Source organism: Ranitomeya variabilis, chromosome 2, assembly GCF_051348905.1.
Source record: "Ranitomeya variabilis isolate aRanVar5 chromosome 2, aRanVar5.hap1, whole genome shotgun sequence".
NCBI classification, from domain to species: Eukaryota; Metazoa; Chordata; class Amphibia; order Anura; family Dendrobatidae; genus Ranitomeya; species Ranitomeya variabilis.
The window spans coordinates 701,491,436-701,511,817 of record NC_135233.1 but is presented as its reverse complement, the minus strand read 5'-3'; the positions used below and the strand labels follow the sequence as shown (position 1 = coordinate 701,511,817).

Sequence of the window (20,382 nt, the reverse complement as noted above, 5' to 3'; positions counted from 1 at the left end):
AGCAGCGCGGCATGGGCATGTTGAGAGGTGAGGAGTGTTTTTTTTTTTTTGTAACTATAACAGTGAGTACAGGACTATGGGGCCATTTTTTTGGGGAGGGGGCTGTGCTGTATACTACATGTCTGTGCTATATACTACATGGCTGTTCTATATACTACGTGGGCCGTGTTATATACTACGTGGGCTGTTATATGCTACGTGGGCTGTGCTATATACTACATGGCTGTTCTATATGCTACATGGGCTGTTATATAATATGTGGCTGTGCTATATACTATATGGGCTGTTATATGCTACGTGGGCTGTGCTATATACTGTATGGGCTGTTATATGCTATGTGGGCTGTGCTATATACTACATGGCTGTTCTATATGCTACATGGGCTGTTATATAATATGTGGCTGTGCTATATACTATATGGGCTGTTATATGCTACGTGGGCTGTGCTATAAACTACGTGGCTGTGTTATATGCTACATGGGCTGTTATATACTACATGGCTGTGTTATATGCTACGTTGCTGTGTTATATACTATGTGGCTGTGTTATATGCTACGTGGGATGTTATATACTACATGGCTGTGTTATATGCTACATGGCTGTGTTATATGCGATCATAAATTGTGGTATGTGTTAAAGGGGGGGCCCACTGAGACTCTTTCACCCGGGGCCCTCAAAAACCTGGAGCCGACCCTTACACCATATCTCATTTTCAGAGCTCCTGAGGTACCAAAATGGCAGGAACCAACACAGGTGACCCAATTTTGGAAACTAGACTCAAACAATTTTTAAAATCTAGATGTGAAACAAAAATTAAATTTTTAAAATGTTGCTTTAGACGCAAATTTGTAATTTTCACAATTGATAATAGCTAGGAATAAGCGGACGTGTGGAAGTTCTGGTTTGACTGAACTTTATTCCAAGTTTGGTTCAAGTACTGGAACTGTAAGCAAACTCAATCCTGAATCCGAACTGCATAGAAATCAATGGGGGCATAAACTTTGGAGTTGGAAAATCTATCTCTCTCTCCCTCTCTCTCCCTGTTTGGAGTCCAGCACCAGACACTAGGTGTCTAGTACGAACTCCGAACTTTACAGTTCGGGTTCGCTCACCTCTAATAATAAGAGAAAACAAAAAAGACCTCATAAGTTGCTGCAAAATTTCTCCCCAACGTAATACTACCCCACAAGTGTTCAAAAACTGCTGTTTGGGCACATGGCAGAACTAAAGTGAGAAAGAGCTCTATGTGGTCCATATGTGGTTGTATACTACTGTTTGAGCATATGGCAAGGATTGGATGGGAAGGAGCACTGCTTGGCTTTTAGAATGCAGATTCCATTTGAATAGATTGTGGGCTCTATTAGCCAAGCTCCTGAGTTGCCAGATCAGCAGATACCCCCACAAGTGACCCCATATTGGAAATTTCATTGCTTAACAATTTCATTTGGGGGTGTAGTGAATATTTTGAACCCACAGATGCCTCACAGGTTTCTATAACATGGGGATGTGGAAATAAAACATTATACTGGTAAAAAAAAAATGTTATTTGCTGCAAATTTGTCAGTTACACAAGAGTTAGGAGGTGAAACTGTAACCAGCAAATTATTGCACAATTTCTCCTGAATGCGGAAATAACTCGTATGTCATCCGAAACTGTTTGGTTACACACCAGGGCTGAGAAGGAAGGAGCACTATTTTCTTTTGGAGCACAGATTTTGCTAGAATGGTTTGCAGGCAACATTTGTGGAGCCCTGAAGGTGACAGAAAAGTGGAAAAACCACTAAAGTGACCCCATTATAGAAATTGCACTTCTCTATGTCTGCAGTGACTATTTTGTAACATGCACTCCAGACCACTTTTGGGCTCAGAACAAATGGGGAATTCAGATTTGAGAACTGAGATTTTACTGGACTTTTTGTGAGTGGGTGGGAGCCATGTTCCCCTTTCCAGAGTCTTTGTTCTACCAGTGATGTGGGAAGCCCTTTATTTCCAGTGATAGATGGTTGACCTGAATGGGGGCTGGTTTTGTGTGGGATATGTTAGGGTGTTTATTGGTAGCATTTTGGTGTACATACTGTAAAATTTTTTGTTCTATACGGTACCAGGCATTTAATGCGGACCCATGTAGGTATAATAACTCATAAATTAATCATTTAACAGGAGGAAAATGAGTAATAAATATACCAAAAACCATAATTTAAATTTCATAAATATTTTTTATTATTAAATACCATGAATTTGTTTTTACAATCAATACATAGGTCTTTTTAGTACAAAAACTTAAAGTGAATAAAACTAAAGTGTCAGACAAGACACAGGGTGGAGTATATCGGACTAAAAGCACTGATAGAGTGATAAGGGTTCACTATAGTGCCCATATACAAATATGATCAAATGTGCATGTGCACTTCACCATTTATAGGCACCTTCCTTCCACTCATATGTGTGCACTATATGCTGCGGATACCCATGGGTGATTCCTCCATTGAGATCATAGTCCCTCCCATATATAGCAAAATATCCACATCATAAGTTACAAACAGTCAATCCCTCATTAGTGTGCAGGAAAAAGATAGTTTTAATTAGTTACCCATGATAAGGTGAACCGTCCGACTCCAATCTGCGTCTTGGATCCCCAACGCACGTTTCGCATACAATTTGTGTTGCTTCCTCAGGGGACGCCCCCTGAGGAAGCAACACAAATTGTATGCGAAACGTGCGTTGGGGATCCAAGACGCAGATTGGAGTCGGACGGTTCACCTTATCATGGGTAACTAATTAAAACTATCTTTTTCCTGCACACTAATGAGGGATTGACTGTTTGTAACTTATGATGTGGATATTTTGCTATATATGGGAGGGACTATGATCTCAATGGAGGAATCACCCATGGGTATCCGCAGCATATAGTGCACACATATGAGTGGAAGGAAGGTGCCTATAAATGGTGAAGTGCACATGCACATTTGATCATATTTGTATATGGGCACTATAGTGAACCCTTATCACTCTATCAGTGCTTTTAGTCCGATATACTCCACCCTGTGTCTTGTCTGACACTTTAGTTTTATTCACTTTAAGTTTTTGTACTAAAAAGACCTATGTATTGATTGTAACAACAAATTCATGGTATTTAATAATAAAAAATATTTATGAAATTTAAATTATGGTTTTTGGTATATTTATTACTCATTTTCCTCCTGTTAAATGTAAAATTTTTTGATTGCTTCCAGAATAAGGCTGGGATCACATTCTTATGCTTTACGCTGAGCACTTACATCGGAGTTTCCATGTAAATTACACAAAAATGCAATTCAAATCCCCAAACAGAACCACTCATTATAATGAAGCAGATGTAGACACTTTGGACTCTGGTGCTATCCATCTTTTTAGGCGTGCACAAAACTCTGGTCATGCAAACTTGTGCACTAAACAGACACCTAAAATAATGTGACACCATCGGAACAGAGACCAGACTGAGTCCAAAGTGACACTATGTGTCTCATACAGTTATATGAAAAAGTTTGGGCACCCCTATTAATCTTAAGCTTAATGTTTTATAAAAATTGTTTTTTTTGCAACAGCTATTTCAGTTTCATATATCTAATAACTGTTGGACACAGTAATGTTTCTGCCTTGAAATGAGGTTTATTGTACCAGAACAGAAAATGTGCAATCTGCATTCAAACAAAACTTGACAGGTGCATAAGTATGGGCACCTCACCAGAAAGTGACATTAATATTTAGTAGATCCTCCTTTTGCAAAAATAACAGCCTCTAGTCGCTTCCTGTAGCTTTTAATGAGTTCCTGGATCCTGGATGAAGGTATTTTTGACCATTCCTCTTTACAAAACAATTCCAGTTCAGTTAAGTTTGATGGTCGCCAAGCATGGACAGCCCTCCTCAAATGATCCCACAGATTTTCAATGATATTCAGGTCTGGGGACTGAGATGGCCATTCCAGAACAGTGTAATTATTCCTCTGCATGAATGCCTGAGTAGATTTGGAGCGGTGTTTTGGATCATTGTCTTGCTGAAAGATCCATCCCTTGCGTAACTTCAACTTTGTCACTGATTCATGAACATTATTGTCAAGAATCTGCTGATACTGAGAGGAATACATGCGTCCCTCAACCTTAACAAGATTCCCAGTGCCGGCATTGGCCACACAGCCCCAAAGAATGATGGAACCTCCACCAAATTTTACTGTGGGTAGCAAGTGTTTTTCTTGGAATGCTGTGTTTTTTTGCCACCATGCATAATGCCTTTTTGTATGACCAAACAACTCAATCTTGGCTTCATCAGTCCACAGGACCTTCTTCCAAAAAGAAATTGGCTTCTCCAAATGTGCTTTTGCATACCTCAGCCGTCTCTGTTTGTGGCGTGCTTGCAGGAACAGCTTCTTTCGCATCACTCTCCCATACAGCTTCTCCTTGTGCAAAGTGCGTTGTATAGATGACCGATGCACAGTGACACCATCTGCAGCAAGTTGATGCTGCAGCTCTCTGGAGGTGGTCTGAGGATTGTCCTTGACTGATCTCACCATTCTTCTTCTCTGCCTTTCTGATGTTTTTCTTGGCCTGCCACTTCTGGCCTTAACAAGAACTGTACCTGTGTTCTTCCATTTCCTTACTATGTTCCTCACAGTGTAAATTGACAGGTTAAATCTCTTAGACAGCTTTTTGTATCCTTCTCCTGAACAACTATGTTGAATAATCTTAGTTTTCAGATCATTTGACAGTTGTTTTGAGGAGCGAATGATGCCACTCTTCAGAGGAGATTCAAACAGGAGAACAACTTGCAAGTGGCCACTTTAAGTAGCTTTTCTCATGCATACACCTGGCTATGAAGTTCAAAGCTCAATGAGGTTACAAAACCAAAAAAAGTGCTTTAGTAAGTCAGTACAAAGTAGGTAGGAGTATTTAAAACAAGAAAATGATAAGGGTGCCCATACTTTTGCACCTGTCAAATTTTGTTTGAATGCAGATTGCACATTTTCTGTTAGTACAATAAACCTCATTTCAAGGCAGAAACATTACTGTGTCCAACAGCTATTAGATATATGAAACTGAAATAGCTGTTGCAAAAAAAACAATTTTTATAAAACATTAAGCTTAAGATTAATAGGGGTGCCCAAACTTTTTCATATAACTGTAAGTGAGAGGTTCCATAGGAGGTTTTTTTGAATCGCAATTTTGGGAATTTACACTGAAAAAATGATGTAAGTGCTCAGCTGATAGCACAGTATAAATATGAGCCAAGTTGTATTCCAATTTTTGGGAGGCAAAATGAACAAATAGACAGCAGTACAAGAATAGTTATTTTATAATTTTTGCACGGTTCACTGTACAGTATAAGTGATAATGTCATGTACAGCTGTCACCTATGGGAATTAAGGCCAGAGCAGGGTACTATTCTCTTATTCCCAATTGCCATTTTAAAATGGCGATGAGGGAATAAGGCCTCTTAAAGACCATCGTTTTAATGCATTTTGGTGGCTGTTAAGAGGTTAACTCTGAAATGCCCCCTAATGCTTTGTAAGGGTTCCCCCTTGCTCCTAAGGTGCGATTGTACCAAGAGATGACTACCACAGCCATTACTTAAGAACAGAGGAAGGGGGAAGGCTGTATGTTTACTGTATTCAGCAACTTCTTTATTTGTAATATACTAGTTATGATCTGCATTTTTGTGCAATATAAGCAAATTTTGTGATATGACACAACCATCCCATATATCGAATACTGATGTCAGCTCACCCCATTATCAGAATGTGGAGCCATTACAGTATGCATCTGTCATCAATATTCCATAAACATTGAACTCCATACAACAGACTCAAATAAACATATACTGTAAAAAAGACACATATTTTGTATTGTCAAGTCCATAACTACCCGTACTGTAAAACTATATAATTATTTATCTTGAATGTTGAATGCTGCAAAAATAATGCCAGATTTGTTATTTCTCAATTCACATTTTTTTAAAAAATTGATCAAAAGTCGCATGTGTTTCTAAACGGTAATAATTAAAGTACAGCCTGACATAAAATAAAATATGATAAAAAAAACTTGTGTTCCAAAAAAAGGTAGCAATAAAAACTACAGCTGAAATAAAAAACTTAACCTGAAATAAAAAATGGCAACTGCAAAATAAATGTATTTTTTTTGCTTGTTTTTTTTTTATGTAAAAGTAGTAAAACCTAAAAACAACACATCAGTTTAGTATTGGCCTTATTGCATTAACCTGGAGAAAGGCAATAACAAGTCAATTAAACTAAAATATAAACAGTGTTCAAAAGACACATTTCTCTTGTTAATTGAACCCCCCAAAAAGTGTAATGAAAATTAATTAAAAAAATTGTAGTCATATTTTACAATAATTGCTTTTTTATTTTGCTTGGGTTGTTAAGTGGCTATTGAACATGTTTAATCTGTTTTCAGGCAGCCACATCCAAAGTCATTTTAGTGATGCTTGTTGATTGCATTTCTAAGAAAGGGATTGAAAAACTAATAAATTAAGAAAGCAGGTTGAAAGAATTAAGGAAAGCGACAACAAAAAAGGGGGAAAAAGTAATGGTTGAAAGATAAATAGATGTAACATTAAGGCCGGTTTCACACGTCAGTGGCTCCGGTACGTGAGGTGACAGTTTCCTCACGTACCGGAGACACTGACACACGTAGACCCATAAAAATCAATGCATCTGTGCAGATGTAATTGATTTTTTGCGGACCGTGTCTCCGTGTGCCAAACACGGAGACATGTCAGTGTTCGTGGGAGCGCACATATTACATGGACCCATTAAAGTCAATGGGTCCGTGTAAAACACGCACCTCACACGGACGTTCTCCGTGTGGCGTGCCGGAGACAGCGCTACAGTAAGCGCTGTCCCCCCCACATGGTGCTGAAGCCGCGATTCATATCTTCTGTGCAGCAGCGTTTGCTGCATAGAAGATATGAATAATAGTGTTTAAATGAAAGATCTATGTGTCCGCCATCCCCGCACCCCCTGTGCGCCCCCCCGCTGTTCAGAAAATACTCACCCGCTCCCACGTTGGCTGTCGCTGCTTCCTCTCTGCCCCGCGCCTTCTACTGTATGCGATCACGTGGGGCCGCTCATTTACAATCATGAATAGTCGGCTCCGCCCCTATGGGAGGTGGAGCCGCCTAGTCATGACTGTAAATGAGTGGCCCCACGTGACCGCATACAGTGGAAGCCGCGGCCAGACCAGGAAGGAGCGACAGCCAACGAGGGATGCGGGTGAGTATTTTCTGAACAGCGGGGGGGCGCACAGGGGGTGGGGGGGCGGCGGACAGATAGATCTTTCATTTAAACGCTATTATTCATATCTTCTATGCAGCAAATGCTGCTGCACAGAAGATATGAATCGCGGCTTCAGCACGATGCAGGGGACAGCGCTAAACTTTAGCGCTGTCTCCTGCACGCTCCGTGTGGTACCCACTCGCCACACGGGCGGCACACGTATTTCTTTAATTTTTTTGGGAGGGGGGCATTATTACTTGTTAAAGTGGCACACAGAGCATAAGGAGAAATCAGGAGGCATTATCACTTGTTGAAAGGGCATTTTTAGCCTTAGGGCCCCTTTCCACTTGCGAGGAAAACGGACGAGTGCAATCCGATAAAAAATCGGATTGCACTCGGACCAATGTTATTTAATAGGTGTCTTTTCATTTGCGATTTTTTTCTCAGCCGAAATCGGACTGAGAAAAATCTGGGTCGGCTGAGAAAAAAATCGCAGCATGCTGCGTATTGCTGCGATTCTCGGACGAGACTCGCCAATGCAAGTCAATGGGTGCGAGAAAAAAATCGCACAGCACTCGCACCATGCGAGTTCTGTCCGATTTTTACGCACCGGTGTCCTTTGAAAAGCCAGTAATTCAGCGCTGTGTACAGTAAAATCACACTGACAGGTTAGAATAGAGTAGATATATACATATAGAATATATACAGTATATGTCAGTGAGACACCTATATATGTATATTTATATTTAATGCAGCGCTAGATATCATAAAAGCCCCTAATTCAATTGCTGGCTTTTTCTTTCTCTTTCACAAACCCGACAGGATATGAGACATGGTTTACATGCAGTAAACCATCTCATATCCCTTCTTTTATTACATATTCCTCTTCACTAATGTAACAAGTGTCTGTGCGTCAAATTTGGGGGCTCTAGCTATTAAATTAAAGGGTTAAATCGCGGAAAAAATTGGAGTGGGCTCCCGCGCAATTTTCTCCGCCAGAGTGGTAAAGCCAGTGACCGAGGGCAGATATTAATAGCCTAGAGAGGGTCCATGGTTATTGGCCCCCCCTGGCTACAAACATCTGCCCCCAGCCACCCCAGAAAAGGCACATCTGGAAGATGCGCCTATTCTGGCACTTGGCCACTCTCTTCCCACTCCCGTGTAGTGGTGGGATATGGGGTAATGAAAGGTTAATGTCACCTTGCTATTGTAAGGTGACATTAAGCCAGATTAATAATGGAGAGGCATCAATTATGAAACCTATCCATTACTAATCCAATAGTGTGAAATGATTAATAAAACACACACATTATTTAAAAGTATTTTAATGAAATAAAGACACATGTTGTTGTAATATTTTATTAGACTCTTAATCCACCTGAAGACCATCGTCCTGAAACAAAGTTAACAAAACAAACAACAATATTCCATACCTTCCGTTGTTATGTCCCATGATGTAAATCCATCTGAAGGGGTTAAATCATTTTACAGCCAGGAGCTGTGCTAATGCACTCGCTCGTGCCTGTAAAACCCCAGGTACTGAATGGATAGCAGGGGCTTGTCCTGTACTTACCTTGAGTTGCGGTGATGCGCCCTCTGCTGGATGTCCTCATATGAACTCGAGCGTGGGAACTTTTCCAAGGCTCCAGTTCATGAGGACATCCAGCAGAGGGCGCATCACCGCAACTCAAGGTAACTACAGGTCATTGACCTACATTACCTTCATTCCCCGGGGTTTACAGGCACGAGCACAGCTGCATTATAGCAGAGCTCCTGCCTGTAAAATATTTTAACCCCTTCAGATGGATTTACATCGTGGGACTTTACAGATTTCGGAAGGTATGTATATTGTTGGTTTATTATTTTTAATTTGTTACAGAATGAGGGTCTTTAGGTGGATTGAGAGAGCAATAAAATATTACAACAACCTGTGTGTTTATTTCATTAAAATACTTTGCAATATTGTGTGTGTTTTTTTTTTTTAACCATTTCGTACTATTGGATTAATAATGGATAGGTGTCATAATTGACGCCTCTCCATTATTAATCTGGCTTAATGTCACCTTCCAATAGCAAGGTGACATTAACCCTTCATTACCCCATATCCCACCGCTACACGGGAGTGGGAAGAGAGTGGCCAAGTGCCAGAATAGGCGCATCTTCCAGATGTGCTTTTTCTGGGGGCAGATGTTTGTAGCCAGGCCCCCATGGCCAATAACCATGGACCCTCTCTAGGCTATTGATATCTGCTCTCGGTCACTGGCTTTACCACTCTGGCGGAGAAAATTGCGCGTGAGCCCACGCCAATTTTTTCCGTGATTTAACCCTTTAATTTAATAGCTAGAGGCCCCAAATTTGACACACAGACACTTGTTACATTTGTGAAGAGGAATATGTAAAAAAAGAAGGGATATGAGATGGTTTACTGTATGTAAACCATGTCTCATATCCTGTCGGGTTTGTGAAGGAGAGAGCAAAAGCCGGCAATTGAATTAGCGGCTTTTACGCTATCTAGCGCTGCATTAAATATAAAAATACATATATAGGTGTCTCACTGACATATATATATATATATATGTATATATACCTATTCTATGTATATATATATATATATATATATCTACTCTATTCTAACCTGTCAGTGTGATTTTACTGTACACAGCACTGATTTGCCGGCTTTTCAAAGGACACCGGTGCGTAAAAATCGGACAGTAATATGGATGTCATACGGATGATGCGATTACAAAAAACGGATGATGCGATTAAAAATCGCATTGCACTCGCATGACACTCGCATGACAATCGCATACGTTACATCCGTTTTTTCGGTCGAGATTACGGACCGTTTTTTCTCTCGCAAGTGGAAAGGGACCCTCAGCCTTAAAGACACATGCTAATGGGATACTTGGAGCATTATAACTTGTTAAGGGGTACTTGGAGCATTACTTCTTGTAAATGGGTTACTTAAGGTGCATTATTATTTTATAAGGGGGCATTCACAGCCTAATTACTGTGTAGGGGAAAAAGTGAGGGGCTATTACTACGAAGGGTGAACACATAGGGAAGTAATATTTTTTAGGGGTCATTATTACTTTGCTAGTGGATGCAATGGTGGGCAATATTACAGTCTGGAGCTCTAATAAATCACTGTTAGGCTAAGTGCACACGTTGCAGAATTGCCGCGGAAATTTCTGCGGCAATTCTGCAACTCCTGCCGTGGGTATATCGCATGCGGAATTGGCATGCATATTCCTAGCATTTTGCAAACATAATTAGCTTGAAGAATGCTAGTGTTTTCCAAGCGATCTGTAGCATCGCTTGGAAAACTGATTGACAGGTTGGTCACACTTGTCAAACATAGTGTTTGACAAGTGTGAACAACTTTTTACTATTGATGCTGCCTATGCAGCATAAATAGTAAAAAGATATAATGTTAAAAATAATAAAAAAATTATTCTCACCTTCTGATGGCCACCAGAGTCTTCCCGCCTCTCAGCGGTGCACGTGGCGGCTTCCGTTCCTAAAGATGCTTTGTGTGCAGGACCTGCGATGATGTCACGGTCACGTGACTGCGATGTCATCGCAGGTCCTTCACACAAAGCATCCATGGGAATGGAAGTGGCCGCGTGCACCGCTGAGAGGTGGGAAGACTCCGGGGGCCATCAGAGGGTGAGTATATCACTATTTTTTATTTTAATTCTTTTTTTTACCAATTATATGGTGCCCAGTCCATGGAGGAAAGTCTCCTCTACTCAACCCTGGGTACCATCCGCACATGATCTGCTTACTTCCCGCATGGTGGGCATAGTCCCTTGCGGGAAGTAAGTGGATCAATGCATTCCTAGGTGTGCGGAATCCCCGCGATTCTGCAAATTTAATGAACATGCTGTGTTTTTTTCTGGAAAGCATTTCCGCTCAGGAAAACAACGCAGCATGTGCACAAAAAATGTGGATTGCATTCTATTAAATAGGATGCCTAATGTGAGCGTTTTTGGGGGGTTTTATAGCGTTTTTATAGCGAAAAACTGCAAAAAAAATGCGAAAAAAAGCGACGTGTGCACACAGCCTAAATTTATTGGGGGCACAAAAAGATCATTATTACAGCGTTGGGAACAAAAGATATACTTTTAATCTGTTGTACACTAGTACTGTTTTGTGAAATATTAGGCACTATTTTATTAAGGATGGATGATGCTGAAATTGCGAAAAGTGAAAAGTATCTGTGCAGCAAACTCAGCAGATGATTTGTTGTTGGAAAAAAAGCCATGGTTTTCCTGGGTGGATGGAAAGGACAAGAGAATGTTTAACTGTGAGTCAATATGTATAACTTTACTGCTATCATATATACTGTCTTGAGAACTATTAAAAATCTCTATATGATCACATTAAAATTGGTCTTCGTGTTTGTGTAAGGGATTTTTTTCAGCAAAAATCATCTTTATATTCAGTTGCAGGGGCCACTAGATATAGGAGAATCTTTTTGCAGGATTCTGGCACATCAACCAGGTTAGTAATCTTAGACTGCTTGATGGGAGACTTGAGATTCTCCTAGCCTCCTGGCATTCCTGGTTCTTACTTTGATTAGTCAGGCTGGCCAATAAGAAGAAGAGTCAGAAATCCCAAGATGTATGGAATTTTTTAGGTCTCCCGTCCAGCAGTCAAAAATGACTGAACTGTCTGATGGACTAAGAGAGTTATTCACATTGAGAGGGACCCATAATTTTTTGAGACCACCTTGACGTTGGTTGATGGGCAAGCATGACTTGGCAAATTATGTGCAAAGAGTCTCATTTTTTTTCTAGTATTCGGAAGCCATATTGCTATTCATCTTTCATATATTTCACATTGACATGCTTTAGCATGATAGAGTGCCACTTTTTTAGGCAATTGTATATTGAAGAAGCTGCTCCTAGTTTACACCTATTCACACTAGCTTGGATGCGCCAGTCAGTCTTTTGCTATCAATAATAAGAAGAGTCGGGAATCCCAAAAGGTATAGAAATTTTCAGGTCTCTTGTCCAGCAGTCAAAAATTACTGACTTGCCTGATAGACTGGAGACTTGTGAATCAATTATCCCACCCAAGATTAGCCTCAATACATCATTGCCTATGCACCAGTTTTTTTGTCTAGCTTTGTGCGTTTTGTGCCTGTTTGTTTGCAAACACTTAATTATTCTATTTAAGTATTTTTTTATGTCTATTTCATATGTGCTCACCTTTTATTATTATTATTATTATTATTATTATTATTATTATACATTCTTATAGCACCATTTATTCCATGGCGCTTTACATGTGAAAAGGGGGCAAATATAGACAAATACAATTAAACAAGGGTGAAAACAAGGCATACAAGTACATAAGGAGAGAGGACCCTACCCGTGAGGACTCACAGTCTGCAGGGGATGAGTGAGGTTACACTAGGAGAGGGTAGTGCTGGTTGTGTGGCAGTTCAGTAGGTTGAGGATCACTGCAGGCTGTAGGCTTGTTGGAAGAGGTGAGTCTTCAGGTTCTTTTTGAAGGTTTCTATGGTAGGCGAGAGTCTGATGTGTTGGGGTAGAGAGTTCCAGAGTATGGGGGAAGCACGGGAGAAGTCTTGGATGCGGTTGTGGGAAGAAGAGATGAGAGGGAAGCAGAGAAGGAGATCTTGAGAGGATCGAAGGTTGCGTGTAGGTAAGTACTGGGAGACCATGTCACAGATGTATGGAGGAGACAGGTTGTGGATGGCTTTGTATGTCATTGTAAGGGTTTTGAACTGGGGTCTCTGGGAGATAGGAAACCAGTGAAGGGCTTGGCATAGGGGAGAGGCTGGGGAATAGCGGGTAGACAGATAGATTATTCGGGCAGCAGAGAGTAGGATGGATTGGAGTGGTGCCAGAGTGCTAGAGGGGAGGCCAGAGAGTAGGAGGTTGCAGTAGTCAAGGCGGGAGCTGATAAGGGCATGCACCTGTTTGTTTTTCCAGTTTGTGGGCAGAGTTTAGTGATTCCAGATGTCTTCACCTGATTATTCAAGTGTAGCTTTTTAAAAAATCATAAAATTTGGCACAATTACACTCCAGTCCCCCTAGTGTATTTTCAAACATGCAAGCGATTTATCATATTTTTTGCGACTTTGGTGTCAAATTGCAACTTTTGGAAACAACTAATACCACAAGACAAAAAAGGAAAGCGACTTTAAAAAAACCTAAATAATAAATCAGGACAGAGACTATAAACAGGAGATTATTGCTGCAACTGTGATATTTGTTTCATTATTGTATGTCTGTCCGTCTGTTTTAGATGGAAATCTTATAAATGATTAGTAAACTAATGCCGCATCTTTTGGACACACCGATGCTCATTTCATCTGTTATTTAGAAATCATACAAAGAACATTGTTAAAAATGGTTTAGAGAATTTGCATTTACTGACAGGGAACATTTATCCCCATTACAAAATGGGACACCCGACCGCTGCTCCATTCATTTATTATGGGGCCACCAGGCAAAGCAGAGTGCAGCGTTCAGCAGCCACATATGGAAATGAATAGCGCAAACGTTAAGCACGAGCACCGACACACCATTCTAATGTGTGGGTCTCAGTAGTCGCACTTCCTCCCATCAATAAGTTATTCTGTGGATCTATGATAATTTATTTTAACCAGACAATTACTTGAAATTTTGTTTTATCCAAAATTTACTATACACAACAATAATAAAATATAAGAGTCAGGATGCACAGCAAATTTGTAAATCTATTAAGGGTTGTTATGCAATGTGGAGGAATGCCATACTAATATTGGAATACACAGGATGGATGGATGGATAGAAGGATAGATAGATAGATAGATAGATAGATAGATAGATAGATAGATAGATAGATAGATAGATAGATAGATAGATAGATAGATAGATAGATTTTCACTCAAATACAGTGATCAGATATATTTTTGGATAAACTGATTAGACAGTATATCATTGTTAACATGTTTGTTTTATTTTTTTATCATTATTGTTTAACATTTTTTCAACTGAAACTACAATGTGCACATTTCCATCTGCAAATGTGTAAAATGAATGCTTTCACTAAACAGGACCATAGTTTTGACGTAAGAGTTTGCTGACCACCAGCAGATTAAAATAAGATACATTACATTTCTCTAACTACAACTACCAGAAAATCCTGATTGTACCTTGTGCTTAAGACAGCCTTTCTTTAATGAGTTGCCCTGTAATGTTTGAACAAATCACATCAAGGCCAAAATGTGATTTTTTTTCACTAATTTACATGCAAAATGTTGGCTGTCAATCTCCATTTTACTAAACCCTAGCGAGCCACCTGTAGGTTAATTATTATTTTTTTTTTTAAAAGCTAGACTCACCGTACACTCTTAGCCCCTTTGCTACTTTACCATCACCTGTCAAGTCTTTGTTGCATCTTTTTATCAAAGCCACGAGTGCTGGATTCCTGGTCCTCTCCATGCTAGGCCGGCACTTTCTTCTCTGATGAGGCCAGCGATGGATCTGCACAAGTTCATTTTGTTCAGTGTGCTTGCCCAGAACTGTCCCATGTCTCATCAGAGCTATAAGTCTGGCCTAGTGTGAAGAGACAAAAAGAATCAGAGCTCACAGCAGCGATCAGAGGATGTAACGAGGTCAGGACAGGTGATGGTGAGATGTGGAGGAACCAGAGAGGTGACAGATATGGTGTGTTTAAGTTTTTATTCTTTTTACATCTTACATTTATTATGCTCTGGGGTCTATAGAGATCCCAGAGCATAATAAAAGTCATTCAAATTTAAATTTTTTCAGATCCGCTCATCTTTACTATTGAGTATGAGCACCATGTGCAGAAATACATGCACTTAAATGACTTGGTGTATATATATATATATATATATATATATATATATATATATATATATATATATATATATATCCCTTATAACTCATTGATCACTAGCGTGCAAATGTGCTATATCAAAACCTCTTTGAGCAACCAGCTGTACTTGATATAAGGTGCATGTGGTAGGGCAGGATGATGGCTCTTTAGCTGGCACCTCCCTTTAGCAACAGCAGTTAGAGATAAATACAGTAGCTGTTGTTTAACCACTCAGATGTGGCTATCAATCAATGGCAGCTGCATATAAGTGTATAAATACTGGGGACAGGAGAGTAGCTGCCATTTCTCTCCAATCTTGACCCCTTGCAACTCAATGACAGTATGTTGTTGTGTTACTATGACAGCCAGGAGCCTGGTCAAGCCACTATTGCTGCCATCTTTATTCTCATATAAAGCATAGCCAATGGCTTGGCTCCATTTCATATAGGTAAACTGGCAGTATACTGGAATACTAAGGTATTGCAGTGTATTGTATATGCGTAATAAAAGATTGCAGATTCAAGTTCACTTTAGGACCTATAAAAATGGAAAAAAACAGCTACAAAAGTTTTGAAAGTTATCACCTTCCTTTTTCCATTCCGAAAATAAAAAAATACAAATAAAAAAATACAAATCAAACAACCAAATTGCTTTTTTTGGCAACTTGCCTGTAGAAATAGATTGAATAAAAAGTAATAAAAAATGTACTTGACCCCACACTTGTACCAATAAAAATTATAACTTGCTGTGGAAAAAAAAAAAAACACAAACTAAACAGTTTTCGGCTTCATAAAATGAAAAGAGAATTTTTTAAATACAATAAAATATAAAATGTAAAAGAATCTAAATGATCAGAATCCTTATGATCTTGAAGATCGTATTGCAAGGTTATTTTTGCTTCAGAATAAACGCCTTAAAAAAAACCAAGAGCGGAATTGTGTCTTTTTCACCATATTACCACGTTTTTCCCCTGCTTTTCAGTATATTATCTGTGAATGTGACTGATGTCATTAAAAAAACCTTGTACTGCAAAAAAACAAGACCTCATATGGCTATGTCGGCATGAAAAATATGTTAGGGCACTTGGAAAAAGGGGAGGAAAAAAAGAAAGCATATAAAAAAAAGAAATGAAAAAAAAATGGAATAATAAAAAGGAATGACCCTGTCACAGATATAAATATTCATTCTAACTGCTTAAAAGTACAAGGAGCTGACGAATGCAATGGATGTTGTTCTTATGTCACATCAGAAGATGGTCAGAGATTATCTGTAGAAGGCTTCACATTTCCAGTTATTTATAGAGTGGACAAGAGATTTTATTTTTCAGCACTCAATAAATGTAAAATAAAAAAAACCTGAACACAAATCTTATTAGTAATAACTAATAAATATCTAAAACTAGATATATTAATTGGCTGATATCACAACGAACAAAAACAGTGTTCCCTCATCAGAGCAACAGAGCAAAACGAGAATACGAGGCATTGTCTCGAATGACACAGCTAATTATCGGATTATCGGCATACTTAACGTGACATTAACTTCATCATTGCTAATCAATACTAACTAATTGCATCTTAAAAAATGCTTGAATTACCTTCAGCTGTGCTTTCCGTCATAGCGTTGATTGGACGTTAAGGAATCAATGGCAGTAACAGGTCATAAGTCTTCAGGTGTGGAGACGCACAATTTTAGAGTTTTTAGGATTCTGTGTTTGGTAACTCAGTTCCTTCCTCTTTTATGCTGCCTGGAGCTAGATTAATGTCAGCGTCCCCTCCTGAAGGCTAAAGGTAAAAAGTCGTAGGATCAAACTTAGTGTTTCAAGGTCACTACTTGAAAAGTTTTACAGTTCTTCTGAGGATCCCTAATAATATTAGGTATTCGACTCTAAGAAGAACTGAAAATCTGAGACAGCAAAAAAAAGCAAAGGAACTGATTAGAGCCAGTCAAGGCCCTGCAGCTTGTCTCATAATAACTGCACTTTGCAGGGGACAGGTCTCGGAGTGTCTTGTAACATTATCCATTGATGTTCAGGTTTATTCTTAGCACACTTGCTTTTACATTCTTCCTGGCCTTATTTGGTTGAGGGTGGGTCCCATCTGTGTTGTCTGTCAAGCGCTCATGTCATTCACTCCTTCACTGCTGGACGTGCCAATGTAGACCCTCACTTGTGGCAGACCTACAAAGTAACAGATACTCTGCAAATTACTCTGACAGTGACCCACATAAGCTTTATGTTAACAAAGTGCTCCTTCTGGTCTATTGTTTCCATAATATAACATTCAATGCAAAATCCAGAACAGAAATATGGAGTAACACAGACATAAAGGCACCAAATTTATCATCACTTGTCTATGTGCAGTACAACTCACAACAGGTCTACCCGTAGTCCCATGAAAGTATACAATCTTTACATTATGTCCCAAACAAGAAAGTCAGGCTCACTATGATAAGATATATCATATTTGTACACACATACACGGTTTAAGCTAGCTTTAGCTAAACTTCATATCCTTAGATGTTCCAAAACTTGATAATTGTGGCAGATTAAAGATATAGTATAAACCTAAGTAAAAAGTTATTATTAATAATTAAAAAAATGAATTACTCTTGTTTATCAGTGGTAAATCTTGAAATGTGATCTCAAGCCATGGCAGCGGCAGCTCTGGTGGTGGTGAGGCGGCAGCTCGGGTGGTTGGCAAGGCTGCAGCTCAGGTGGTTGGTGACATGGCAGCAGCTCGGGTGGTTGGTGGGGCTGAAGCTCGGGTGGCTGGTGAGGCTGCAGCTTGGGTGGCTGATGAGGTGGCAGCTCGGGTGGTTGGTGAGGCGGCAGAATGGTTATTGCAGGCTGTAGGCTTTCCTGAAGAGATGGGTTTTCAGGTTCTGTCTGAAGGATCCGAGGGTGGTGGATAGTGTTGAGCGATACCTTCCGATATGCAAAGGTATCGGTATCGGATTGGATCGGCCGATACCCAAAAAATATCGGATATCGCCGATACCGATACCCGATACCAATGCATATCAATGGGACACAAAATATCGGAATGGTTCCCAGGGTCTGAAGGAGAGGAAACTCTCCTTCAAGCCCTGGGATCCATATTCATGTATAAAATAAAGAATACAAATAAAAAATATTGATATACTCACCCCTCTGACAGCCCCGGCTCTCACCGGTCCAAGCGTCTGCCTCCGTTCCCTAAGAATGCAGAGTGAAGGACCTTCGATGACGTTGCGGCTTGTGATTGGTCGCGTGACCGCTCATGTGACCGCTCACGTGACCAATCACAAGCCGCGACGTCATCGAAGGTCATTCACTCCCTGCATTCTTAGGAACGGAGGCACCGCTAAGCGCCAGGGTCCGCCGGAGGGGTGAGTATATCAATATTTTTTATTTTTATTATTTATTTTTTACATGAATATGGATCCCAGGGCCTGAAGGAGAGTCTCCTCTCCTCCAGACCCTGGGAACCATACGCACCGCACACTTCCGATTCCGATTTCCGATATCGCAAAAATATCAGAACTCGGTATCGGAATTCCGATACAGCAAATATCGGCCGATACCCGATACTTGCAGTATCGGAATGCTCAATACTAGTGGTGGATAATCGGACGTGTTGAAGCATGGAATTCCAAAGGATGGGGGATATTCGAGAGAAATCTTGGAGGCGGTTGTGTGAGGAACGAATAAGTGTGGAGGAGAGTAGGAGGTCTTGGGAGGATTGAAGATTATGTGAGGGAAGATAGTGAGAGTTTAGTTCATTATCCTCCAGTCCTGTCATACTCCAAAACTGCAACCACCCTGGAGTGCCTAAAGTACGCAGTGTTCAGTGCACAGTTATCTGGCCAAGGGAAGATAGGTTGAAAACCGACCACCACTGAATAAAACACATAAGTTGTAACATCAAGACTGAGCCAAGAAATATTTGAAAACAGATTTTTTCAAAGGTTTTATTGACTTAGGAGATAAGAGTGACTCTTGATGGACCAGAAGGATGGGCCCGTGGCTTGATCTGTACTGGACACAGACCTCCACCTCAACTTAGATGAAAGCAAGGTGGAGGTGGAGCACTGCTATTTGCTGACATTATTAAAGATGAGCTGGTTGGACCTTTTCAGGATGAACCTACTGCCAATTTATAGAACACAATTTCTTCAGGCAGTGATAGAGGAAAAAGTCTTTCTTTTTCCAAGAAAACCATGATTTTTATGCAGGAAAATGCTTCATCGCATGCATCAAAGTACTCCATTCCTTGGCTAGCAAGTAATGGCCTTAAAGATGGAAGATTAATCGCATGACCTTCTCTCTGACCTGAACTAAACCTTACTGAAAACTTAGTCCATGTGCGGCGTTTTGATGTGACCACCAAATGCAAGATGTTGCATTCAGTGGGCACATCGATACGCCACACGGGGACGCATCCGCATACAACACATGACCACGCATGTCCCTGCGTACACAATGTTAAAGATAGGTACGCAGGACGGATGCGGATGTATGCGGATCTGAAGCTAAGAAGTACGCAGCCCTATACTGCGTACACAAAGGCTAGTGTGAAGCTAGCCTAAGAAACTGACAGGCTCGATGGATGGAAGGCTTATGACTGTTATTGAAAATATTAGTCACTGACATATTTTTGAAATGTCAGAAATGTACCATATATACTCGAGTATAAGCCAAGGGGGTGTGCGGGGGGGTGAGCGGCAGGAATGGTGGCTGTCACATCATACTCACCTGCTCCTGGCTTGGTCTCTGCACGTCCCTGTTTCTCCTATGGTCTCCAACGCCTGCAGCTCTTCCTGTGTTCAGCGGTCACGTGGTACCACTCATTAAAGTAATGAATATGGACGCGAATCCACTTCCATATATACTCATTACTGTGGTGAGAACAGGAGAAAAAAAGAAGAATAAAGTGAAAGAGATAAAATAGTAAAAATTTTATTAAAGTCTAATTATATCCATAAAAACAGAAGTGAATCAAGAAAAGCACCAGAAAAATTGGAGTCACGTGCAATAAATGTAACACTGCCATAATGTGCACATACCTTATTCTTAAAATAAGGCAATTTTGTAAGGGGCAAATTAGGCAGATGTAGCCTGATGTAATATAAACAGAAATAGAGTTATAGTCCAAGGGGAAACCAAACCCTGAATAAACACTAGAATATGTAGGCCTAAAATGGCCACATTTTTAACACAGATAGATGAGGCCTGTTATGGAGATACTACACTGCCAAATATGTGGCCTGTATTTTTT

General features: G+C 40.1%; 1 protein-coding gene across 1 annotated transcript in view; it reads right to left on the bottom strand.

The window, feature by feature from the left end:
- Window positions 1-17,130, bottom strand: part of LOC143807646 (uncharacterized) — a 1,106,746-nt gene extending 1,089,616 nt beyond the window's left edge. The window contains exon 1 of the mRNA XM_077289447.1: window positions 16,722-17,130. Coding sequence (XP_077145562.1) covers window positions 16,722-16,743 — 22 coding nt within the window. The 5' untranslated portion in view covers window positions 16,744-17,130. The remainder of the gene's footprint in view (window positions 1-16,721) is intronic.
- Between the last annotated feature and the right edge of the window lie 3,252 nt (window positions 17,131-20,382).